At 33.1% G+C, this 27,802-nt stretch overlaps 1 protein-coding gene across 2 annotated transcripts; it reads right to left on the bottom strand.

Moving 5' to 3' along the window:
- Positions 1–782: 782 nt before the first annotated feature.
- SOS1 (son of sevenless homolog 1 (Drosophila)) lies at positions 783–23,598 on the bottom strand. Of its 2 annotated transcripts, NM_001305732.1 has the most exon segments (23): positions 850–1,299; positions 1,527–1,828; positions 2,229–2,493; positions 2,717–2,923; positions 3,030–3,248; positions 3,329–3,460; positions 6,513–6,610; positions 8,464–8,766; positions 10,601–10,832; positions 12,327–12,434; positions 12,533–12,580; positions 14,792–14,976; positions 16,021–16,073; positions 17,399–17,443; positions 17,841–17,906; positions 17,979–18,031; positions 20,802–20,919; positions 21,173–21,274; positions 21,420–21,577; positions 21,646–21,723; positions 22,434–22,525; positions 22,640–22,690; positions 23,326–23,598. In NM_001305732.1, coding segments are annotated over 23 exon segments (3,435 nt in total). In that variant the 5' UTR covers positions 23,534–23,598; the 3' UTR covers positions 850–987.
- Positions 23,599–27,802: the final 4,204 nt, after the last annotated feature.

The following is a 27,802-nucleotide window of genomic DNA, read 5'->3' as shown; positions in this document are numbered from 1 at the left end:
TCAAAAGAATTCACAAATTATAATTTTTCAGACTGATCTCAAGTGCACTATAATTTTAAAATTTTGGAAAAAAAAATCAGAATATACAAAAAAAAGAAAGAAAGAAAAGGAATTAATATATGCTCAATTTCTCATTGAGATAGTTGAAATATATAGAATCTCTCATTAATCCTACCCAAGATAACACCAAAATTATTTATGTTTTTCAGCTCTAACTTAATTTTTTGGACAAATTTGATCTTTGGACAATATATTTAAAATCAGTAGAATCTCGATTTAATTATCGAAGATTTCACCAAAAAAAAGTCCAAAACAATAGATAAAATACAAGAAAGTTAAATTTTTATCTAAATCTCCAAGGATGATTCCAAGTATGATGGACAAAAAATTATTTTTATGAGTTTGGAAAAGGTATTAGTTCTAAAAGATGACAGTGATAGAATGATCAATTAAGGATGATGCAAAGGGAGGAGGGAAGTGAAGAAGATGACAATAGAAAGAAAGAAAACGTCATTGCTAATGGTCGTCGCTAAGGTTTTTGAGAAATTTGAAGAGAGAATTGGTAAATTAGTTTAGATAAATGTTAAATGAATTTAGAATTTTGCAGACTTTTTGGAAAAATAAAATTTGATAAGAGTCAATAGTTGATAAAAGATTTAGAAATATTGCATAAAATTTGAAAAAAAAATCACGAGTCCCGGAGTAAATTTTTACTAAGAAGAATGTTAAGTTTTAAAGATTAAAGTGTTATTTTTAAAATTTTAGGAACCAAGTAAAAATCGTATAGGAATCTTCCAAAAGTGCATTTTACCTGAAAGAGATGGAAGACAATAGTTTATTAAAAACATCAGGCACCGACCTCATACAAAGAAACATTTCCTATAGGTCTAGTAGTTAGTATAAGAACCCTGCTCGCTAAACATAAATAACTTCAAACAACTCCTCCACCTTCAGTGATGAAAACTAAAAACTAATTTACAAAGAAATTCATGGTACCTGGTGAAACGAAAGCACACTTGGTGAATCAATTCTCACTATCACATCGTCCTCACCACCCGATTCCTCACTTGAATCATCCCTTACATTTCTCTCATTAGGAAGTGCTTTTTGTTGTGGGGGTCTAACATTGCTTATTGGTAACTTTCTTGCATCAAGCCTCTTCTTCAATGTAGCAGCTCCTTCTGATTTTACGTATGGAAGGGAAACACCTTTATGTGAACCAATTGCAGGATTCGACCGGCTATGAGATGGTTCCGCAATATTGCCCGGAAAACTCTTAGTCCGCTGACGAAAATCAACCTTTGAAGCAAAAACATGATGGAATCAAAACCAAAATGAACCACTGAAATATTTGTGACAGCCTAACAAACTACAAGGCCACCTTTTACTAAGTAAGAGAAAAAAAAGTAGAATCAAGAATTAACTAATATCTCAATAGAAAATAATCTTTATTTTATCGAATACCCAATTGGAAATGTTAGAGGGTTTATTTAGAGTGAAATTTGATGTAATATAACTGAACATACCATGCTACCGTATATGCTTAGTTGCATGGCCTTTGCAGACAAGCTATCAGCTGGACGCTCAATTCTTTCAGATTTCTGCTTCTGTGGTGGTCTAGGCTTAGAAAGCATTTCAGGCCAACTCATAAGACCTGAGTGATCTCTGCTTAGAGATCTTTGAGGGTGATCAACAGAATGAATAAAAGACGACGACCGATTTAGATTTTCTTCTGATTGAAGGGCACCCATGTCAAAAACGATCACTCTTGATCTTGTTTCAACTTCATAATGGGAGCCTTGATGAGAAAAACTAGAACCACTCATCCCTGTAAGAATCAATCAATGGCAACTATTGACCATTATTTCTTTCTTTTCAAAATAATAACAATAAATCAGAATACACATCCACGGTAAGAAACATAAAGAGTTATATCCCAGGAATAAAATCGTGTCAAATAATCTGTATCAAGTGGTTCGGTATTTATCATAACCAAATCAAGCGATTCACGAAGAACTAGTTTTAAAAAACCATCAATTACAAGTACAAATACAATAGTTGCACAAGCACACATAAGAAAAGGCATTGCACAAACTTGGTAGAAAGCTCTATTTTATAAATTTATAAGAAACGGAAAAAGAAATTGATCCTTGTAATTTGACTTTTTCTACCAGCTCTATTTATAGTTTGCGTCATTCAAACAGCATACAACTATATAGTTTGGTTACCTGAGTTTTCCATATTTTGGAAGCTCGGATTCCTGTGCGAGGAGAACAATACAGCAGGTGATGCTATAAGTTCCTCTTGGATGCCATGACTTTTGATAAATCCTTCCAACAAAAGGCCAATAGAATGGGGTGGAATTTCTATTGTTTCTCCTGCTATATGCGTAGTCATTACTGACCTTTCAACAACAAGAACTCTCAGATCTCTCATTTCCATTTTCTCAAATACTTGTGGAAGCAAAAGTTTGGCAAGAACAATGGAACTTTCCTGCAAGAAAACCGACCAAGATAAGCATTGCCAATTCTACTGATACATCATAAATAAGAGAAAAATGCTCCTTGCACACAATGGCTTCAAGTGCTCTGTGAGATCTAAATAACAGGATATTCGATTGGATGAAAGTCCAATATTAACCGTTTAAAATTTGATAGGGAGTCAGGATCCAGAACAACAGAATACAAAAACAAAGTTCTGAGGTCAATGGTAATACCTGCCACAAGAAGTCTTCAACCGAAGGATCTGATCTAAGTATTGAAAGAAACTTGTCATGTTCAATAAAAAAAGAGAGAACAACGGAATCTGTAATCATGTCACAGAAGCATGGCTTCCCAGTAAGCAATTCATATAGGCCCAAAGTGCTTCCATGAGTAAATGTGGGGTGCAAGGAGAACTTGTTTCTCATGCTCTTACTTATCCACTGTAAGGAAAAAATAATCAAAATGAAACAAAGGAAGAGCAAGTAAAATTTATGTGGTTAAATTCAGAAATGTGATAAACAAGATGGGATAAAGAAATGGTCTTACCTTTACCACTCCGTTGGATATAAGCCAAACACCACTAGGCTTTGAACCTTCCTTGTAAAGTGTTACACCACGTAGTTTCATCACTTCTTTTGTTGAAACTTCAAGTGGTTCACGCACTAAAGGAGGAAGTGCCCCAAGAAATGGATGGGCACTGATTAAGTTCCGCATTTTTGGAATCTTTAACAAAGGAGGATTTCGTAGAAGCCTTTTCAAGTCGGTCTGCAATAAATGAAGCAGCACTTTATAAACAAGGATCAGTATCTGCAACAGTAAACGAGTGAGAGAAACATCAGAAGAACCTGAACAGCATCATGAAGATGCAACATCTCTTTCTCTTCTAACAGGCCAACCTTCTCCAGATTTTGGACATATTCAATTAAATGGTTGAGCACTGAATATGTTACTTGTCTGGTTTTGACAACACGCAAAACCTGAAAAGAAGTTGCCAACTACGTATGTTATAGCAACTTAATAAAGCTTATAATCATGAAGAAACGAGCAAAAAACAAAAGGAGCAAAACAAAGAAAACACATTATTACTTCACTTTATAGACAATCCGACCCTTGAAACTTAAAAGAAAAGGCTGGGATGTTGTGGAGAAAGAAAGATAATAACGGAAAAGTAATACCTAGGTAGACAAAAAATTTAATGACCATCGCCCATCAGTTCATTGCACGAATTCAAAGTCAAAGTAAGTAGGAAGAATTTGTAGAGCATAAAACGAATGGACTTTGCATAAGAGGAGATAACAGACACGACAAGCAAATAGCTGAATAAATTATGCACATATATGAGAGCCCTAAAGTAACATATGGTAACATTACAATAAAAAAAGCAATAGCTTAAGGATCCATTTGATATATTTCATTATTAATTTTCTGTTTTGAAGCTTATACTAGTTTCACTGAAATTTTCTTGCTATGGTTTTCATATTTCTGGTGGTTGAAGATGCAGGCCATAGCAAGCAAATGCAATTATTCCTGCCATAGCTAACTGAATACAAAAAAATATTTCCGAAGCTAAGATATCGTTCCATCTTGTAATTTAGAATTCAGAAACGTATATGTCTTATTCTGATTGAGTCAAAGCAATGTTACATATTTATATAGAGAATAAACTAAACCCTAGAGACTAAGTAAAATTACAATAAAGGACATATGTATATATATATATATCATAACACTCCCCCTCAAGCTGGAGCAAATATGTCGATCATGCCCAGCTTGTTGCACAGATAGCTTATCCTTGTTCCATTTAAAGCTTTAGTTAGAATATCTCCCAATTGTTCTCCGGTCTTCACATATCCTGTGGACACCAACCCATCTTGGATTTTCTCACGAATGAAGTGACAATCCACCTCAATATGTTTAGTTCTTTCATGAAATACTGGATTAGATGCGATATGAAGTGCAGCTTGATTATCACACCATAATTTAGCCGGCACGGTAATACTGAAGCCTATCTCAGATAATAGTTGGTGAATCCATACTATTTCACACACAGATTGTGCCATAGCTCTATATTCTGACTCAGCACTCGAACGAGAAACAACATTTTGTTTCTTACTCTTCCATGAAACTAAGTTTCCACCTACAAAGACACAATATCCAGAAGTCGATCTCCTATCCTCACGAGACCCCGCCCAATCAGCATCAGAAAAACATTCAACTCTCGTATGTCCATGATCTTTGTATAGGATCCCACGTCCAGGAGCAGCTTTTAGATAACACAAAATCTGCTCTACTGCAGCCCAATGATCCACTGTAGGGGAAGACATGAATTGACTTACAACACTTACAGAATATGCAATGTCTGGTCGAGTCACTCTCAATTGAATTCTTGATCTGAAGATATAAACGGGCATCATCACGAAGCCAATCCTTCTTCTGCTTTGCATCTTTTGGGGGATCTTCAGTCATATGATCATCCATATCAGTACTTCTCAAATAAAATAAAATTGTCCGACGCCAATCGTAATAATTGGATCCATTTAACTTATGTTCTGTGATCTTAGAGGCCAAGGGAATAACGTTGGAGACTACCAAATTTTTTATGTCGGCCATATTGAAGTCACACGTTGATTGTAGTCCACTCGAACAAAGAGAAAATCAATCCAAACAGCTGCAAAATTGGAAAAAGACACAAAACCAATCGTGTAACCTTCGGTTTTCGTCAAACCCGAATGTTATTTGATAGACCCAATGGTACAGACTGGCAGGAAACAATGGTTCGAGACAAGCCCAGAAGACAGAAGACAAATCGGACTTCTCACGCGCTCTCACGCGCCGGCGCGTGGGTGAAGGTGACGATGATTCCGGCGGCGCGTGAAGGTCACGCGCGGTGTTTTCCGGCGATCGGCGAAGACAGACTTGGGCGGACGGAGGTGGTGCTTCTTATGGTATGGGCAGTGTCGACAAATGGTCACCGGAAGGTAACCCAAACTCCAAACCTAATGGAGGTTGACAAATGGTCACCGGAAGGTAACCCAAACTCCAAACCTAATGGAGGGCTCTGATACCATGTAATTTAGAATTCAGAAACGTATATGTCTTATTCTGATTGAGTCAAAGCAATGTTACATATTTATATAGAGAATAAACTAAACCCTAGAGACTAAGTAAAATTACAATAAAGGACATATGTATATATATATATATCATAACACATCTGTTGTTAGAGGGCAAGAATCACTTACACCAAGTTAAATGCAATGGTAAGAACTGAGCTCCACTAGTGAAGAAGCAGTTACTCCTTAATCCCTTCTAACCATAAAAGCAAACAAGAAGCTCTACATTTATAAAACCACAGAAGCATTTTTTATTTTTTATTTTTTCATTTTTGGCACGATGAACCTCTAAAATGGAACAAAGAAAGCACACGTGTGTAAAATATATGACTTTAGTTTTCATTCATCTTATAGAGACTATGCCTTGTTACTTTCTCATGCAGAGAATGTTAATCAACTTCAATTAATTCACTCATGATATTCAGGATCAGCAGGAGTATGAAAGGTGGCTCGATATTTACATCACAGTGGGCCATGGGCCATCCAAAATCACATATGCAAAGCATGTTCAAGTAGTTTTCCAATGTCCAATACTAAGTGCTCAAAGTAGTAGTACATCCGTGCCTCATCCAACAAAACAGCACTGCCTTGAACTCAACAAAAAAGCCCTAGGAGTGTACCCATAAAATGGGCAATCTAATAAAATGTTGATCCTTTACCTCTCTCGGTAATTGATTTCTCTTTAAGTCTTTTATAGAACAAAGGAATGTTGGCTAAGGATATGAGTTGATAATATAAATCAAAAGCGAATAACAAATTTGACGGATGGAACGTGTTTTATAATTGATCTAATTCCACATAATCACAAATAATAAGCACAATATCAATCATAGTTGGCTAACAAAAAATAAAGAGAAAGGACCCTATTAGAACTGACCACAAAATTGCTCATGAAATATACACACTTCTTACAAACCTGAGGAAATGTCTCACGAACATCTTCTAGAAACTTTCGTGCTTCTTCACCCTCAGCTTCACTTTCATTAATTACAGTAGAAGCAATATCACTATCACCTGAATATCACAAACATATACGTTTTACATCATGCTGAATGTAAATTAACAGTACAATTGTTAAAGTATAGCATTCCAAAGGTCGAGAAAATTTGAATGAAGATCTAGATTCAGAACACATCAAGTGGCTCACAGTAAGAAACCAATGTAAGTAATTAATAAACAGGATTCTCATGATAAGGTACAAAACAAATTAAATAATGGGTAATTGCAATGGGTAGAATTTTTTAGACTAATAATTATTAAGTCTATAGCAATTTTTAGAGAAATCCAAATATAGAAAAATCTATCAATGATAGCATCTACCGCTGGTAGACTCCTATAAGCTAGGAAGTATAGACAGTTCAGTTTGGATAACAAGTCCGAGTCGGACACTTGGACACTCCGACACTTGGTGGACACCTATTGGACGCTTGCTAGTCCAACAAATGTATTAGACATGCATAGAACACTTATTGAGCAGACTAAAAAGACACATATATGACAATAATAATAACTTTTGAGCATGAAATACATCAAGCTAAGTTTTCTAAGTATATAAATGCATCAGTTCATTTACTATGAATTTTCTTTTACTATAAAAATGATATATATATTTTAAAAATGAATATTTTAATAAACGTGTCCTTGCCGTGTCGTGTCCTAGATTTTTAAAATATGGTGTATCGCCATGTCCGTGTGGTGTCGTATTGGTGTCTCGTATCCGTGTTTGTGTATCTTAGCCTATAAGTGATATAGTCTCAACGATAGAGTTTACCATTGATAGACTTTGAAAGTTTGATCTATATTAAACCACCAATTCACCCAAAAGCTGAAACTGGTGGTTGAAAGCAAATTTAATTATATATCACCAACACTCCCCTCCTCACTTGTGAACTTGAAATATTTGAAAGGTCCAACAAGTGGAATCAATTTTGGGAAATTGCAATTGATGTCCATTTTAGGGATATAATTAAGGATATAACAACATTTTAAAAAAATTGATAGAATTTGACAAATTTTACCTCACTTGTGGGCTTGGAATATTTAAAAGGCCCAACAAGTGGTAATCGATTTTAATTAAGGAGGAAATGAATGCAGGGGCTTGAATACAAGACCTCCATGGACCACTTGCTCTAATACCATATTAAACCACCAATTCACCCAAAAGCTTAAGCGGGTGGTTGAAGGAAAATTTAATTATACATCACCAACAATCTACACATTCTTTTCCATTGTATCATATCTGCTAATACTTTGAGCTTGATTGCTATATTAGTAACTACACGTTAAACAATTACCCCATATTGATATAACAAAGGGATTGCTATTGTTAGTGATATATAATTAAATTTGTCTTCAACCACTAGCTTAAGCTTTTGGGTGAATTGGTGGTTTAATAGCTATGATGCTACTATATGAGACACAAGTAATCCCTATAATGCTACTATATGCATGCTCATCCAGGATTTTCATAATTATTGTCACAAACCAAATAGAAGGGCCTAAATTGAATTCTTTAGCAACTACTTGAGAAGAGATATTAATATAATTAGATTATTCTTAGGAGATATTATTCTTAGGAGATATTATTCTTAGGAGATATTATTCTTAGGAGATATTATTCTGGAGATATTATTTGATATTATTTCCTTAAGTGTATTTCTCTATGGTTATATATAGGCTTGTATCTCTATTAAGTAATTAATGAAATATAGATTAATTCCATAAAATCAACAAAGAGATATATCATTCTTAAAGGCAGCTCACAGGAAATATCCTTTAGTTTAGAATACTTAAAAGCCATAGGAAAGCAGGGAAGGAAAAACCTGAATAAACGGTCCTAGCTATTGCAATGGAAGCCATTTAGTTACCTATAAACTCATGAAGCTGCTGTCTTGCAATTCGATGTGCACGGAGAAATGCAGCACAAATGTAACACCCGGACTCTAATCTTTCCACAGTGAAATATGTAACCAACTTCTGAGGGAAAACGCTTGTCTGAAGGAACTTGTAATAGTTTGGAAAATGGACATTAGACTTTAAACCCTTCCAATCACAAAGGGGCTCATATGCAATCTGATCAAGGGCTTCATCCACAGATTGCATCAAGATATTGGCAGTACTTTGTGTTATCCTTCCCTCATCAAGCATACCCCAGTAAGCAGCTTGAACACCTGATGATAAATGATTTTTAGTTATTTAAGACATAACGTTATACTCACATGGAAACAAGTCCAACAACACAGAAGATTAACCATGAGTGAATTAAGTTTTATGGATTTAACTTTTTAATGCTTTTCATTTGTGTACTCTTTAAGAATTCTAGTGTCTCTAGAGTCTGCACTAGTCACTAGGTGAAAATTCTTTTTGTAATCCACCAAATTTTTTATCTTACTTTATATATATATTCATTCATCAATTTCATTTTGCTATAATAACCCGAACTTTCAGTGAGAGTAAAATGGAAAACAAGGACATAAGAAAAAAAACATGCCCATTAGAGGGAACCTCCGAATAACTCCAACCAAGTAAATAAGACCTAAAGAATAATTACAAAAAGTCTTCATCACTGGCATCCAAAGAGAAACGTAGAACCTATCAAGGATCAAACATTACTAGGTCATGCTCTATCCCTCTAAAAGTCCTATTATTCCTCATCCCCACAAACCCCACAACATTGCATGAACTTCTACATGCCACAAAAATTTCCCTTTCTCCAGAAAAGGTAGATGCAGATGGAGAAGTAAAGCTTTCATGTTTCCTTGTTATAAAAAAGATCACAGAATGTTAAAGAAAGTATGGCATATAATAGATAACTAAACTTCTATTAGATATAGGTGTACAATAATTTATCAACAGAAAGTAAAAAAAAAAATCAGAATATGTTTGAAGGAAATAAGCAGATCAATATTCAATAAACAAAGAGAAAATGACTCATCAAAATTAATCCATTGATTTTAAGAAAATCAAAAGCCCATCAATTGATATTTAAATCCCGAGTAAAGTATGTCAACTTGTGATCTTTTCAGCTTTTAGCCTTGACAATTTGCAAAAAGTAATTTTTTTCATTTATATCCCATCAAGCACAATCACAATAAAAGACGCCACAAGGATGTTACTATACATAGAACGGAGATCAAGGAGTAAATTTTCACTAGAAAGAGAGTGCAACAACTCAGATAAAAGAAATCAAAGAAAGAGATGTGAATGTACTTTCAACAGTCAAGGCTCAGTCATTTGGCCCCATCTTGGATTATACAGGCTAAACTTCTAATACTTCTGTAGCTGTTAGAATTTAGCCCATTCAGCACCAACCTTAGACTTCACACATAAGGCTGAGAATCAAACCTGCCTTATGTTGAACTTGAGAGTTTTTTCATGTATTCATTCTTATTTTATTTTGATATATTCACCTTTTTAATTCTTCATATAATATAAGAATCTTGAGAATATGAAAGATAGGTTTATTTTTCTTTCATTTACTGTAGTAATTATCTAGTACTTTCCTTTTTTTTTTTTGCTTTTGTAAACCTAAACTTATGTTGAACTCCATACTTAGGGTAAATATCTTTTTCTTCTTCCTCCTCTGCCACTTCTCTATTTAATAAACTCCTCAATCCGGATCCTTTGAAGTTATAAGTTTGATCCAAGAACGTTATACTTATACCAAAAGAAAAGTCCGAATGTATTACTATGAATGAACCTTGTAACTACTAGACTAATTATGAAAAAATGTCTGTTCAATAAAACCTTATAGATTTTCACCAACAAAACTTCCAAATATACTATCCATTGCTTCCGTCAGATGCTTTTACTCCAAAGTTTTCAGCAAATGAACCTTTTAAACTGTATTGATATCACTAAATTGAAGGTTATGAGATTTTGTTCTGGCTTGAATAGGTTAAAATTTAAATCAAGAAAATGACATAATATTTAAATTTGCAAATAGTAAAACAGACAATGAAATAAACAAGCAGTGCTAGCTGTAGCAACATAAGCTAACTTTACCATTCAAAAGTCGCAGACGAATGTCTCTCAAATTCATAGATCGAACATTTTGATCACTTTCAAATGCATTGTGCGGGTGCAGTGGCTCCCCCTCCACATGACTGAGACTTGTAATATGTCTTTTAACTGTAGCCCAGTCAGCAGGTCCCAATTCCTCATCATCTCCAAGATCTCCAAAGGCGCCCAATGCTTTGTTCATCATCTCGTATTTTGTATAATCCAATATGCGTTTCTAGAATGATTAGACAAAAATAAAGATCAAGTGGAAAAGACTAGCTGTCTTCATCATTTTGTTCCGAAAAGTTCATCAAGAAATGTTGACAGCGTTTGATGGGAATTAAAATGAGGGTGTGAAAGTATGAATAAAAAATCAAATTTACTGTAAACATTATCTCAGACTTTTGGGTCCAGTGGTAGTTTAACATGGTATCGGTATCTGAGTAGGAGATTTTATCTTCAAACAACTTTAATAATATTTCATCTCCAATTACTTTTGATAATCACTTGTTGAACCTTGTGCTAATATTTAATTCTAAAAGTGAGGGTAGGGGTGTTCATTGGCCAGTTACTCAATTTTTGGTCTCAACCTAACTTCAAAAACTGATATGCTGGAAAACTGTTGACAGGTAAACGTTGGAAAGTTTTTTGATGCCAAGTCAACAATCGACCAACCACGGTTGTGGTCAAAATTGACCTGAATGAAAACTTCGGTGAACTACTGAGAACGAAAGAAAACTGTGAAAAAGGAGAATGGAAGAGAGAAAGGGTGAAGGGGAGGTGACTACCACACAACTCAAGTGCCTTCGGCAGACAAGTATCCAAATTCTACTGCATTTGTGAAAAGAATTCAATAATAAAGTTGGTCAGTTTTGATTGATCAAGTTGGTTTTTCAATGTCATTTGGTCATCCCCAAGTGAGGAAGAGTGTGAAAATGTAAATGCAAAAGGGAACAGTAAAGTAGGAATAAGAGAGTTATTTGATAGTAGGGGAATCCATCTCAAAACCAATTGGCAATGAGAGAAGTAGTCCATCTACTTATAAAGAGTTTGGGTCCCCCTTAGTTTTTCCAATGTGGGATTCTCAACATGCCTCCTTAAGATGGTGCCTCTTTTAACTTCACCAATCTTGATCGAATCACAATTTCTTTTTATAGGACCAAATGCCAGTTTGGGCTTTTTGACTCTAATACTATATTTGATAGTATGAGATTTCATCTCAAAATTAATTGACAATGAGAAAAGTAGCTCACCTATCTTATAAAGAGTTTGAATCCCTTGGTTTTTTCAATGGGGGATTCACAACAAGCATTCAATAGGCCAAAGTTAGCTTAACTCAATAGTAATTGACATGACTTGTCATCCTAGAGATGGAAGGTTCAATCTCTCATTTCCAGAATTGTTGTACTAAAAGAAAAATAAGAGAATGAAATGGATGGTTGAAGAATTAGATGGGCGATCTATGGCTATCAAGTGGTCAAATCAACCCCGAAAGGTATCTATCTATCTTGTAGTGAACTTCAAATGAAAAACTTAGATAATGTATTCCTTTGTATAAAATTGAATAATCTAAACGTTTACTAATAAAGAACTGAAAAATGTAAAAAGATTATTAAGAAAACTTTACAGCTAGTTGATTGTGAGATAGAAGATAAAACCAAAGGACTCCATAAACGAGGGGGGGGGGGGGGGGAATGCAAAAGCTGCAATTAGAATATCAGAGTTTTACCTTAGCCACTGAGAGCTTGTCCATGTTGAGAAGATGTAAAATGAATTGTGTGGTCGAACCATTTACAATCAGCGTCAAGAATACAATTCCACCCGTGAAAAAAACAAACTGTTCAAATTTGCTGGTCAATATGTGATCCTCAAGTCTTCTTCAAAGATTAATATAAAGGAAGACGGTGTTAAACATTAAATAGTCCAAGAACTAACCAGTGTTCCAGTTTCTGAACTGATGTACAATGATTGGTCACTTGATCGCTGAAATAACGAGTTTACAAATAAGAAGAAAATGAAATTACACAAGCTAAAACATTGAGCACTGAAACTGAATAATATCGTAAAAGCATTGAAAAAAAGAGCAATTTACTTAAGATCGATGAGATAATCACAAATATTGCTAGTAATTTCTTTGAACATGGGACTATGGACTAGACATCTAAGTCATAAACGAAAGGTCTTCCATTTACATCCCAGGATTTTAAGTTGTCAGAGAAGTACACGATCAAACATCAGCATGCAGAAGATCCGTTGGCTAAGCCACCAAGGGTTATTAGATGAATGTTTATTTACCAGCAATTCTCAAAGGCCAAGATCTTGTGAACTTGATCCTTATTTCATCCTCAACAGATGAGGGTAAGTTGAAATCTAAGGATAATTAATGAAGACCGAGTAAAATAAATAAACTTATGTGAGACCTCCTATTATGCATACTTGCGTAAGGAAGGGCAAAAAGAGGAACTTACACTTGACAGCTGGTTATAAAACAATAAAAAGGTTGCTGGTACGGATTGTGGATTCTGTTAAGGAGTTATGTAGGGTTTTGGTGAGAGAGGGCAGTGTGAATAATTTTTTGAAGGAGCTGGAAGCACTCTCTGCAGAGGCAAAACCTCTCCAATTAGCCGAGTCGAGGAATTACTTATTTACTAATTAATTGTTTTCCTTTTTTACGTCACTTGGTTATCTTGGACACTTGTAAAAACTTGGCAATCTTTAGTATTGAATGCATGTCTCCGAACAGGGATTTCCCTGTTTCTCTATTGAAGTAGAAACAAAACTAACCATTCGTTTCTTGAAGTATTTACATAAATAGCTTAAGTGTAAGTATCAGACATCTCTAGGTTTATCTAGAAGATTGTAAATAAGTACCTCAAAAGAAATGGTCTAGAAACATCCTAGCATTTCTTTAGGCTTCAAGAAATTCTCAAATTCTAGAGAATTTCTTTAGATAATGATGCAGTAAAGCAATGCTTAGGAATTTTATGAGTAATACTTCTGTTATCTCTTTTATTAATGAGAGGGGAAACTTTTTTATAGATCGGAAGTTTACAAGAGTAGTTAAAAGTTAGTTGCTTTAGAACTAACTTGGAGTTGAGTTAGTTTATTTATGACTAACTCGAGATACAAGATTAGTAACTCAAGATACACAAATTTTAACTAACAAATAACTAATCTTAAAATACAAGAATGGTAATTCAAGATACTCAAGAATTAGCTAAAGAAATACTAAAAACTTAAAGAAGCATCAAGAAAGGAGGATGTTCTACATCAAATAAGGATAATCTCATAGGAATATCTAGAATAGTTTAGATCCTAGAAATCCTAGAAAATCTGAGCTCCATGAACTTCACACCTATAAATAGAAGTTGTATCCTCATTTGAAGCAAAAAAGCAAAGAAAGGAAAGAGACTTAGACAAACTAAGAGTGAAAGGTGAGTTGACGAGTTTTGAGAGAGCGAAAAAGCATTCTCTTAAAATGTTCGTCTTTGCACATTCTTAATAAAAGTTTCTATCTTCCAAGTGATTGTCTCTCCTTTTTTGTGCAATTTTTTCAACTCTCCATACTTGTTGGGTTTTACCGAGTCCAAATGGAATTGGACGCCTAATACTTAGTGATTTTTTTTTTCCTTTTCTTAACCATAAAGAATTTAATGAAAAAGATATGAGGGAGAGAAAAATAAGCCAAAAAAGCAACCACTAAAATGAAAACCCCTATTAGTTGCTACTAGTTCAAAAGCTAAAACTATTAGATTTGACTGGGTTTGGTCATATTAAGTCAGCAAGATATCAACTAGATAATATCCAAATGTTTACATGCAAGGTTGAAATGTAGCTTCATGTCACGTCCTTTATACTTCTTGTCTTGAATCATATGAATTGACATTCAAATTTTACTCATGCTCCAACAATTTACATAGATGGAAAGAATACGTGAAGAGATTCATTTGTCCATCCGTTACTTTCACATCTTTCCTTTTATTTCCTATGAAGTTAAAAAACTCAAGATCAATAATAACGCATTTGCTTTTTTAGTTCTTCAATCCTAGATTTGTGAAATAGTTTAATTGTCACCATGAAAATCAAAATGCTAGCAGTTGGGAAAACATATCGATGAGCCTACTCATATGAAAAGATGATCAGTTTATAAACATATATAGAAGATGAGTATTAGCATTGATTTGAAAAGCTTGCCTTAACTGACAGTGAAAGTGACAGAGCAACAGCTCCACGCAGACCTGACCATATTAGTATTGTAGCTTCTTTCCAATCCAAGCCATACCCAAAATACCGCAGAAATGGATATAATACTCCAACAACCATAAATCGAGAAGCTTGCACGTACACATAAAGTATAATGAGGTAGCCCCATGAAGCTCCTGTAACATAAAAATAGAAGTATGAGGCTCGAAAAACAATTAAAATTCAAACAATAAATATAATTAAAATAGAAAATGTAAGCATAAATACTGAAGAACCACCTCCTCTTCTATATCAGTTTAATATAAGTATTCGTACATCAAAGCCACATAATATTTTTTTTATAAGAAACTGAACTTTCATTAGAAAAATTAAAGAATATAATGGAGTACAAAAAAAAAAAAAAAACCCAAGAAATAGAGTCCAACACTAACTATAAAAAGGATTCCACTCCAAAAGGACCAATGTCATAAATACAAAACAGTCTAGTGACCAACGCCCAGACACAAGCAGATGCTGTTATACACTATGCCTTCATTATACATTCTCAACTGAGTCTTACCCTAACTCTCTTCCTCAATTTCCTTTTCTTCCCCTTTTTCTTGTACTTTTTATTTCTTATTTCTTTTTTTGACCAGACATGAAATTTCCGTAGATAAATGAAAAGGAACAAAAACGTTTAAAGGACACAAATTCCAAAAAGAAGGGAATAATACATTTTCGAACAGAGGAGTGAAAAGATGATTAAAAACAGAAAGAAGCATAGCCGGGGGTATGCATGCATCCAATTTAACAAGCATCCTTCATTTTTTAAGCATTTCTAATTGATAGAGTTTATTTAGGAGTAATATTTGTAGTTCTTTTTTAGTTTTCTTTTGTTGTTAGTTTTTAGTTGTTAATAAACAATTCCTGACAGCAGATATGCTGGTGCAGGTGCAGGTGCAGGTGCAGATGCATGCCGTTTCAATCAAGGTTTTGGGTTTGCAGAAGACAGGAGCCGCTATTTTGGAAGTTCTGATGCATTGGGATGGAAGACATGCAACATGGAAGTGTACGATGGTTTTGCTGTTTAGTTTACAGAGTTTACCCTTGAGCACAAGATGGCTTTTTAGGTCAGGTAATGACTGGGCTTGAGAAGAGTGAGCTATATCATAACCATCCTCTATTATATCTCTACTAGGCAGAAAAGGAAAAAGAAAACATTTTTGAAGTGATATTTTTACCATTATCAAGAATTCCTTCGCTTCCAAGAACACCTTCAGCGATAACAACTCCACTGCAAAAGAAACTTATTATTATTTTATTTGGAACTGTGGAAACCCTTAGCAGGAAGTAACTATTTGTTGAACTCAGTGAAGAAAATTTAAATAAGAGACTGGAATTAAAGGACATATTATGGGAACTCTTGCATTCTACAACTGTTTTGTAGAATACAAGAGTATTAGACTGAGAACTGGGACATGGACAAACTCATTGATTTTATTCCATCAGAACCAACTAGCTTATGTACTAGACTGAGAACTGGGAAGAGTAGGAAGATTTACGACTCAGCGTTGAAAATAAAATGAAAAGGGACTAGGTCATGAGCTATAAAGTACTAAAATGATGTAGAAAAGTAGGACAGGTCCTACAAAAGGACATATTTTTAAACCTCTAAACAAAAAGGAATCTTCGGATTTGGTACTTCCAAAAAGATATCTAAAGTTTTGAGCTCGGAAAGGACTAGAATTTATTTAGTTTTTCTTTACTAAGCCCCTAAGGAAATTCTGATTATAAATAAGAAGCTTGTACTCGTATCTTGTGCAATGGCAAATAAGTCAGAATAAGACATCTTATGCAAGTGAGTGAAGGTGAGGGTATAAAAGAATGCCTTTTCTTGAAGTGTTCATACTGGTGGTTTCTCTTTTATTCAGTACAACAAATGTGAGGTATAGAAATTTGAACCTTTGACTTCAAAGGAAAGAGGACATGCCAATTACGGTTGAGTTATGCTCATGTTGGCCTTCATACAAGTACTTTGAAAATAAAATTTTCGTTTTGAAAAATATGAAGCTACTTGATCCGATAAGCATCCATGAAGGACCATCATCATTAAGATGGTTTTCACTGTTAACCCCCAAAAAACTTCCCACATAACCGCTGAAGAAATCATGGGATCATGTGGAAGACATTTAGCACACAGGAGAGAAGAGGAGAGCAGAGGAGAAAGGAAGAAGAAAAAACATGAAAATACAAATATGGACATTTTGAGAGAACACGGTTACACTCTTTTACCCTCAGTTATCTGCTTCTTCTTTACATACACAAATTCTAAGCATCACATATAACAATCCATATGCTAAATCACTCACTTACAGCTCCAATGCCTAAACATTCACAATTATTAGATCATATCACATTCACAAGGTTATCAACTAATTGAGTCAAGGATAATTTCAATGCAATCAACAACTAGCGTGTTCACCATTGGCATGTCAACACAGAAAAGAGGTGGTGAATTCACAAACCAACCAAGCAATAAAAATGATGCATATACTCACGCCAACCTTACTGTTACCACCAAAGAAAAGCGGAATGAGCATGCTCAAGTAAAGTTCTCACCTCAATATGAAAATTAATGTATTCGCTATGTAAGCAACCATTTCCCTGGAAAAGATCATTCAAATAAAATATCAATCCTTTTTTGCAAGTAAAATGAATAGGATGTTACCTTGTCAATATACACAAACATGTATATGTGTGTGAAATGAGGAAATTTTCTACTATTAATATACAACTAATGCAAAATGTTTTTTCCATCACAAATATAAAGTCATAACCAAGGTTATTTATAATGACTATTAGAAATAAAAGAATTTAATCCATATTTATTTATTAGTATTTATCACTCTCAAATATCACAAAATGGACATGCCAGCATACTAAATTCATTAAAGAACATAAGAAGAATCTGTTCATGTTGCATGAATCACTGGAACAGTGAAAGATAAGCATTTTATTGATACGATAAAGAGGAGATAATAATCACAAAGACATAATATACCAAAAATGATGCAAGCTTTGTTGACCGTCACCCTTAAAAGCTGTTCTTGCAACTGCAGCATAAAACCTAGTAGTAGATTGTAATCAGGAAATATAGCCTCGAAGTACAGAATGTGTATAATCAAGCAAATAAACTTACATTCCTAAACTCATCACTGTCAGAACACCCGAAACATCAGCTCCCTCTTGAGCCTATTATGAACAGAACAATAATCCCATGAAAGAGAAGAGGAAGAGCCCAGAAGAATTAAACAAAATAAATGATAGAAGAGAACCAATTTGAAATCTTGCTTCCATAAATATTCTTGATAACAGTTTGGTTAAAGATGTTAAATTCTTGAAAAATAAAGAAAGAAGAGAGATATATCAACAGAAACACATAGCACAAAGACTCCTTCAATAGAATGGTGCTTTGATTGTCTTAAGAAACATATAATCAATTCATCAATCTCGGCACATTGTGGCATTCAAGAAACCAAAAAAGAAAAACAAACAACAGGGAAGGGAAAAGAGTCACCAACCCAAACAAAAGGAGCTCAGAGAAAGCTATTCCAATTAGCTCCAGCTTTCTCTGGAGGAAGACTTCATTCAATTCAACGAGGTTTCTGATTTCAGGAGTAGCATTGAATCAGAGAGAAATTACTTGGCAACTGAAGCGCTAAGCTATTGAATTGAAGAGGCATATAAAGAAGGGGGTGTATGAACTAATATATGCAGTAACGACATCAACTACTTTAGAGGCTCCTCACAATGAAGTTAATCCGAATATTGAATAGTTCAATGCACCTGTCAATGACTTAACAGTATTGATTTCTTGAAATACTTTGAGGAAGTAGGGTCCTGGGATTTCTTTATTTGAAATTAAGTGGGATCCAATGGTTCATTGAAGTCAATATGTTATGATCTGATAAAGTTTGTTCCTATTTCCTTGTATGCTAAAAATTTAGTCACAGAGATAATTTCGTGGTATACAAAGGGGGAGAGTATTTATGGCCTCACAAATTTGCTTGCCATATGATTGCCATGCAAAAAGAAAGAAGAATCTTTATTTTTGACGTTATCATATGAATATATTAAAACAATGGAGGTTGGAAGAGATTACTCTTTTTAACCTTGTTGTGGGAAACATATTATTTTGGCAAGCTTTTCGAAAATATGCTCTCCAAAACTGTTCAAGATGAATATTTGGTCTCATTCTTCTTTCTTTATCTCTCTTTTCTCTCATCATTTTCTTAATCATTGGGATGTTTCCTTCGTTGGTAGGTTGGTACTTGAGGACTTTTGTTGGATGCTGAAATTGTTGTGTCTACATCATTATTGGATAATCTTGGAAGCAACGAGGTCGAGCACTTTAAAAGTTCCTTAGGAATGAATGGTTGATGTTTCAGGGAATTTATTGTTAAATCTTTGGAGAATCTCTAAGAGTAGACTGTAAAACTCACTCAAATAAGCGGTACTATCGAACCAAACAAAAGAACAATCAAGAAACCAATAAGGATTTTGAAGATATATGAAAATAAAGAGCTAATAAGATCGATTTTCTTATTTGGGTTATGCTCAATGGTGCTCTCATTGGTGCTGTGGAAGATACTTCCAGCTATAGAAGCTTGTTTTGTTCCCGAGGGTGCTCTTGGTTTGGGTTTTTGAAGTCAAGAAAATCATTTCAGAGTTATGAGATAAATGGACTAAAACATTTTGGTGTAGCTAAGAAGTTGGGAAAAGTGGTTCAACTTAGTCATGTACAAGGATTTTTAACATTAAAATTAATTGAGGTGCCTTTAGAGGCATGCTTAGAATGTTTCTTATGCTGTTTATAAATCTTTTTTCAGTCTTCACAGGAGATCATATCATTGAACATTTTAATTTTCACTTATCAAAAACTGTATCTTGTTCAAATAAAAGTAAAACTGAACTAGGAAAAATACAAGGAGATTCCAGTTTCTTTAAAAACTTGTTACGACTATCATTTTGACTCAAATATTCTTATCCCTTCAAATAAAACTGAGCAATGTTGTCCTTAGAGCTCTGAGAAAACCACAACTTGAAACCAAACACCTTTAGCAGCCTTGTCCAGAATTCACATGCCGTCTATAACTCTAAAACAGGTGATTTTGATCCTTAGTTTCCCTTTTTCAGACAATGTGTACATACACATATCAGGTTCAACTGAATGGAACAGTTGGGTACATAATTTCTTTTTGACTTCCACAACATTAAAATCCCCTAGTGGCAGGGACCAGAAGAAACTTTTACTTTGTTTTTAGGACATTTAGTATTCAGAACACAATTAGCTTTTGTGTAAAGTGTTCAGCAAGTGAGGAGAACACACTAATGCACTTTACTCTACCCACAGTCAATTATCTGTTTTCCCTTTAGACAAAGGTTAAATAATTTTTCACTAAAGCCAAAAAGTTGGCTCATTCCCAGTTTCAAGTTTTGAAAGTGGTTTTTGTCAAGAGCAAGTTCCATACCCAATACTCATCTTCGATCTCTTCCTACAACAGTTAGAATGCCTAACCAAAGAGGGTAAGGAAATTAGTGCTAAGCACTAAGCAGTTAGTAGACAACTCATAAGTCAGTCTAAAATTTCAAACGCTGTCCTTTAGCAAAATCAGAGCAAACACTAATTAAATTGATTCCATATGCTTGAAATAAACATTCACATGCAACTACTATTTTGTCTTAGAGTAAACCAGACAGATAGAACGTTTCCATTCTTCTTATCAGTTATCTAGCACCATACGGAGTTTTCCTCTATTAGAAAATGGCAAAACAATTCGGCGCTACATTCTAGGTTTTTTAAACATAAAACATTAAGAATTAATTGAAAATACTTCTGAAGTAATATGCAATTCATTTCAGATAACAGTATGCATTAGTATCATTACTAGATAAATTAACAGATACATCATTCGGACTTGACAATAGTATGAACACAAGAAAAAGTGAGAGAGTAACATACAGTGAAGTAAGCAATATAGCTCACAGCTAGTGTTAATGCAATCTCTATCACTGTGTCGTTGAAAATGAACCCGAGCCATAAAACAGATGCAATCCCAAAAGCAAGACCAATTCCCAAACTGAATATTAAAACACCAGGCCAGCATCATTACAAGAACCTTCTGATAATAAAGTTCATAAACTACAATTGCTTGCTCAAATGATCAAATAGAATAAGAAGGAAAATGATAACAAGAAGCTTGAAATCAAAACATAGAGACCAACTAAAAGATCCAGGCCACACGCCCCTGTACCAAAATTTGAATTAGCAGATCGTTTCTAAAAATTAGCTGGCCTAGTACACAAATTGAATAAGGAGAAAATGGTACATACGCTCCCAGCGAGACTTGTGTGAGATATTTGATTATAGCACCCCAGTTAAAGCTCTTTCCAAGGACCATTTGATAAAAAAGTTGATAAACCACAATTGCTGTCCTGGATGGCGAAAATAAATATTTTAAAAGAAGAACAGATTAATGAATAGATGATATGAAATGTTTAGCCTGCTCATAACCTATAAATATAACAACTTATTTGGAAAATCAACTGATAAAAACTGAAAAATAATTAAAAAATATACCCATCATTCATCAAGGATTCTCCTTCTATTATTGTATTCAGTTTTTTACTTGCTCCTAGCTCTTTCAATAGAGCCACAACAGCCACAGGATCTGTGGCACTCAGAAGTCCCCCGAGCAACAATGATGTTTTCCAACTCCAATTATACGGGAAAGTGAGCTGTCGTAAGGCATAAACAATTAATGACACAACTTAATCGAAGCCATTTGAACTCAAGTCTGTGATACCTTGAAAGCAGATCCTAGCAAGAAGGTTGAAATTAAAACACCTGGACCAGCCAATAAGATCATTTGGGCCAGACACCTCTGCAACCAAAAAATATATTTAGCAAATTGTTCCTAAAATATAACTTAAGGGCGAGTTCTTTTTTTTCTCTTCCTCTTTTTTGTTTATGAGTGTGTGCATATGTGGTAGAACTGATGTAAGGATGTCCTTGTAATTATGTAAGCTGTTATATCAGTTAATAGAAGCCACTAGTTGTAAAGTTAGACGAGATGGCAACAACCGGACTAATGTAGCTGTCAAATTGCCATTTTTTTATATCAGTGAGTGTCGGACCAATTTAAGCGCAACTCGATTAATCTCACGGGATAACCTACCTTATCCTACAACATTTGGGTGTTGAGAAAACTCGTAAGAAATTAATTCCTAAGTAGATGACCACCACAAGAACACATGACCTCTTAGTTAGTTATTGAGACTATGTCTCCTTTTTTATCTATCAACCCATGATGGTTGCTGTCAAATTGACTGGTGGTTTAAAAAATGTCAAGCCCATTTTGCAATTTGTATACAAATACATCAAGGCAGACTAATAGAAGTGCTAGTAGAACCAGTCGAGAGAGTCAGAAGTTCTAAGAAGACAAGAAGTCCATCCAGAACAAATGGGAAAAGTACAAAGTTAGTTAAAGAAAATGGTCATTATACAAAATTATCTGTCAAAATAAGAATACGTCTATTGTCACCAAACAAAGTTAAAAACAGAATAGTGTTTTTAAAAAGCATGAATTGGCACCTTTATTTGGTGCACTTCCATTGAAAAGGAACTCTCGAACAGCAAAGCAGGGAGGAAAACAGCCAGTAATAAATCAGGATCAATTTTTGCCCCTGCAATATAGATGCATCAAATCTGTTTTAAGAGCTATCACTGACATTGTTGCAGAAACCACTTCAAAACTCATGGTGCAGTGACAAGGATGAAGAACAAAGAGACAAACTTACAGAGACGTATGCCATCCCCTATCTTTCCCAATTGATGATGTGTGCCATATTCTGCCGATTATGACATTTTGAGAAAAGAAAAGCATCATGTGAGTGGTAGTGGTAGAAGGTGTTTGAAAGATCATTAATTGAAAGACTTATACACATATATAGCTCGCAGCCACACAATAATATCGTCCAGAAATTCAGTAATGAGCAAACAAGTGATAACGTTACCTTCCCAGCAATATTTAAATCTATCTCAGATTTTAGTCATTAAAATCAATTTCAGTCCTCGACTCCCAATACATAAATGATGTTGAGCCTACATACTTGAATTTACACATTCCCAGCTAATTCAATCCGATGAGTCAATTTTCCTAGGATCTACTCTCTTTCCAACGGGTCAAACGTATTCCATTTCTTTCCCGGCAATATACCTCACTGTTTCATCTTCAAAGAAGTTGAGTTCGGAGCTCAAGTACGAATTAGAAAACATAAGAGCTTAAATCAAAGGATTAAAGGAGAACTGTAGAACATGTAAAAAGGTCATGATCAAAACCGACTATAAAATAGTGAAACGATTAAGATACCAGAAATAACGGAAACTGAAAATGATGAGATTACAAGAATAGCAACAATAAACGAACTCGTCAACAGAAAATGAGGAAGAAGATAAAAAATGTGGGAATAGAAGAGTCACGAACCAATAGATCCAAGAACTATGCCAAGAACAAGCAAGGCAACTGTATAAGGAACTCTAGTGCCTCGCAATAGGTGTCTGCAAGCAATTCCAAGTACCAAACTCAGTCCAAAAAACAGCACAGCATCAGTTGGATTCCAATCAGAAGAGGCAGTGGCTCCCTCTTCAAGGTCCCGATGAGGAAACATATCCAGCAATTCTACTCCCGCCATTGATAGATTGAGCAATCACTGTGTTTCTGTCTTGTTCATCAAATTTGACGAACGGATTCTGGTTAGAGATTATGTACGTAGTTTGATATTCAGAGCTCCTTCTTCCTTCTTTTTTATTTTTTTTATTTTTTTTTTCTACTCTCCCTTCCCAATCGCGGTAGCTGAAACATAGCTGAACACCCGACATTTATAATATCGTTGATGGAAACACGGAAAATCACAGTGATATCAACATTTCTTTTTTCTCTCTTTTTGGACAGCGATCTCATCCATTTTTAATTTTTATATATAACTTCTCATAATTATGATATTAACTTTAAGTTAATTAAATTTACGATTGCTGCCTCCCAAGTTGACCCTATTCATGAATTTTTATTTGTTAAGTTATTTCAATTATCCATCTACAGTTTTGAGAATAATATATTTTTAACGTTTAGAGTTTGATTTTTTTTTTTTTCTTCTTTTTTAAAAGAACTACACACCCGAAGTTTTATGTATTTGGTTATGTGTTGTTTAAGTGGACAAATTTAAACATATCCCAAGTTAGAGTTAGAATTTTTGAAAAGGCTAAAGACGAAAGAGAAGATTTGGGGACATCAGGTTGGCATATAATTAATAAGACATATGGGTTATAGCTACGTTGTTTGTAATTTTTTTACTTTTTTTTTTTGTCTATATGTGTATTTATATTTGTTTACATTAAGTAAATACAAACTTTATATCAGTGAATTTTAATGGTAAAAATCTATAAGGGACACTGTGGAACTAATTGTAGATTCAATAATTATCCTATACTTAATTTTGAGGTACTTTTAAGGAAAAAGAATATTAGTCATGTTAGAAACATGTCTCATAGATTGTTGTTTAAGGGAACTTGAGTTTGCTCTATGGGTTGTTTTGACCATGTTTCACAACACCCCCAAATTTAGCATATATATTTAATATTATTAATATATATATAATTTTTATTCTTAAAGTTAGTCCAATAATAAAATTGTCTTTTAATTTTTTTTAGTGTGTTTTTTCTCACAATTTTATTTCATTTTATTGGTTGTGCATATTTTGTTTTAGGGTTGTTTCCTCCTTTCCGCTATGCATATTTAAGAGTATATAATTATCATATTAGGGTTGTCCATTTTAAAGAATATATATTGGGTGATGTGCAGCTTCTTTTATTGTCGATTTTGACTGAACCTAAGTTTTTTCAAGTGAAGTGGTCTTCATTCAAAGCAAGAAAGATAGAAGTTTGAGTTAGTTAAGAAGTTTTACATTTAAGTTTAATAAAAGAAACATGTGCATTCTTTCTCATGTATTATTGTAGGCAAAGTGAACAAACAAGTAGAAAAAGCATCTTAAATAGATCAATAATAAATTAAATTCATGAAACAAACATCTCATACTTCATCTAATCGCACAAATTTCTAAGTTCACATCAAGTTCTTAGTTTTCTTGCTCTTTGTTTCTATTGTTTTCTATAAACATATAAATAAAGACGTTTAGGTGCCTATCATTTAAACATTTTTTTTCAAATCTTTTTATATATAAAAATAATAATTAAAAACGTTTGTAGCCAAAGTCCTTTTAAGCTTAATTAAGTTTGTTATTCTACATCTAAAAGTATAATTTTACAATATTAAAAATACCCAAAAGGGTGGTTGCATAGTCAATTATTTTCTAGATAATCAATATTAACGTGTTTTTTTTTCAAATAATAATAATAAATAAAAAATGAATAATTGTAAAGCAAAGTGAATTTTTCTTTGATAAAAAGAGAAGGAAAACATGCTAATTTAAAGTATGTGGTTAATAATATGGTTGAAGGTATAATTTGTAAATAAAATGAGAATAAATCCATAATAAGACAAAAAAAGAAAAGGACAGACTCTTTATGACCTTTTGACGTGTTTTTCCTTTCCATGGCCCCTGCCAACTAGATTTTTATACTTTTTCACTATTATTATTTATTTTCTACAATATTAAAACTCGATTACAATCGAATAAAATCTCGGACTTCAAAATTAATAATACATTTTTGGTTTTCTTTTTGTAAGTTAATAAATCTCTAACAGTCATAGAAAACAATGGGTGATTAGTAATTGGCCAACAATTGTGATCGAAAAATAATTGATAAAAGTTAGTTGAAATGGTCATCCAAAACAATTGACAAAAGTTGATTGACAATGATCATAAAAAACGGTCGATAATAATTACGAAAATTAATTGACAACAATGGTAACAATAATCTATAAAAACCGAGCCAAAAACAATTTTAAATATTTACATTCACACAATTGAATGACATTATTCTATTTAAGAATCATGTGGGGTTAATATTCAAAATAAAAGGTTTAATTATCTGATCATTAAATTTTTCAAGAAAAACTAACAAACGAAAAGATGATATTTCCTTTTCATATAAAGAAATCTTACATATAGATTACTTTGGTTTACTATATTTTGTATTTTTGTTGATTTGTATTGTAATATTATTTTTAGTTTGAATTAGTCGGTCATCCATTAAAATTTATTTATGATGAAATTTATGGTTGAATAAGGTATATCAATAATATCTTTCTATTATGATTGATTGATGTTTGTTGTTAGGCTTGTTTACTTGTATATCATATATTATGAAATATATGATATCCTATGTAAGAACTACATAATATATCATATACTCGTTTGTTAATTAATTAAGTTTGTCATTGATATATCGTATATAACTTTTTTTCTTTTAATAATATTAAATTTATTACTTATCAACAATAATTTAGATGATCTTTTAGTATTTGATATATCGTCGATGATGATAAGTTGAATGAGTAAAATTTCCCTTAAATTTTCTACAAAATGAATTGTTGTTTGCTTATATACCTTATCAATCGAGAAAAATGATATGTTAGACGATGTGTGAAGATAATTAACCTACTTATTTGTTATCAATAATATCAAAAATATTTAAAATAGGAGTTTAGTGGTTTAGTTAGTATTGATTGATAGATGTAGAAATGATATATCTACCGTTTCATATAAACATTATATTAAAGATAGTCAAACAACTATATCATGAATAGTCTATGTATCAATGATATATATATAAATTGTTCAATCATAGACCAAAAATCACTAATAATTGATAAACTTCTAATCTAACTAGAAATATCTTATAAGCGATAAATATTAAAATGGTATATAATTGGAACATTCAAAAAAGAAAAATTGCATAGGATAACATTTTGAGGATATGAAATAGCATGTATAGCACATTATTTTAGAATTTTGCAAATATGACAAAATTTTCATTTCTTCATCTTAAATTTGTTATTATTTTTAAATTATTCTTCAATAACTTGTTTTTCTTCCTCTTTTTAATGTCCTACTCATTATTTTATTTTTTTTTCACTTTTTAAGACCTTAATTATTTGTTTATTCTTATACTAGAAAAATTATTTATTTTTTCTGTCTGAATCTTAATTTTAAAATATCAATAGTACAATATTTGCAATATGAAATATAATATAATGGTTGTTGATCAGAGTAATTAACTTCATTTGTGATATTTTTTTTTTACTTTCTTCAATGTGTATTTTGAGTTGAATATGATTTCAAATGATTTTGCTTTATTTTTTTACATTAACTTTTTGGTTTTACTTTATCTCAGCTTCGTATATAATTGTTATAATATACTTATATTATATGTATTAGTTGGTTAATATACATACTATGTGATTTTTGTTTTTTTAAATTTTATGCAGTTCATTAGAGTATTATTAAGTATATGAATGATTTTACCGAGTGTATCATTATCAAGTATATCAACAATATATTGTTAAAGCATATCAGTAAAGTAAATCATTATCAAGTATATGAATCAAGTTTACAAGTGTATATCAATGTATAAGTAGGACTTCAAGCATATCAAGTGCATTTTAATCAATAAATTGTATAAGTGAGGAATACTAAATGTATCTGCAGTGTATCAAACATATATTAGTAATGTTTCACGTGTGTATCAAAATGTATCAAGTGTATAAAAAAGTATCCGAGCATCACGTGTATCAATCAAATGTATTAAGATGTATCAAGTGTATCAAGGGGTGTATTAGGTGCATCAAACGTATATTAGTAACGAAAGTATTTGTGACATTTTACCTCTTAATGTGTGAGTTGTGTTTCGTTTTTGTCATTTTTACAAATAATAAAATAGGTGTACAATGAACTTAATTATTGTAATTTATTTTACCACTTTTACTTTTACGGGTACTCCTT

Source organism: Cucumis sativus, chromosome 5 (assembly GCF_000004075.3).
Source record: "Cucumis sativus cultivar 9930 chromosome 5, Cucumber_9930_V3, whole genome shotgun sequence".
Classification (NCBI taxonomy): Eukaryota; Viridiplantae; Streptophyta; class Magnoliopsida; order Cucurbitales; family Cucurbitaceae; genus Cucumis; species Cucumis sativus.
The sequence above is the reverse complement of the archived record's forward strand: the minus strand, read 5'-3'. Positions and strand labels throughout refer to the sequence as shown.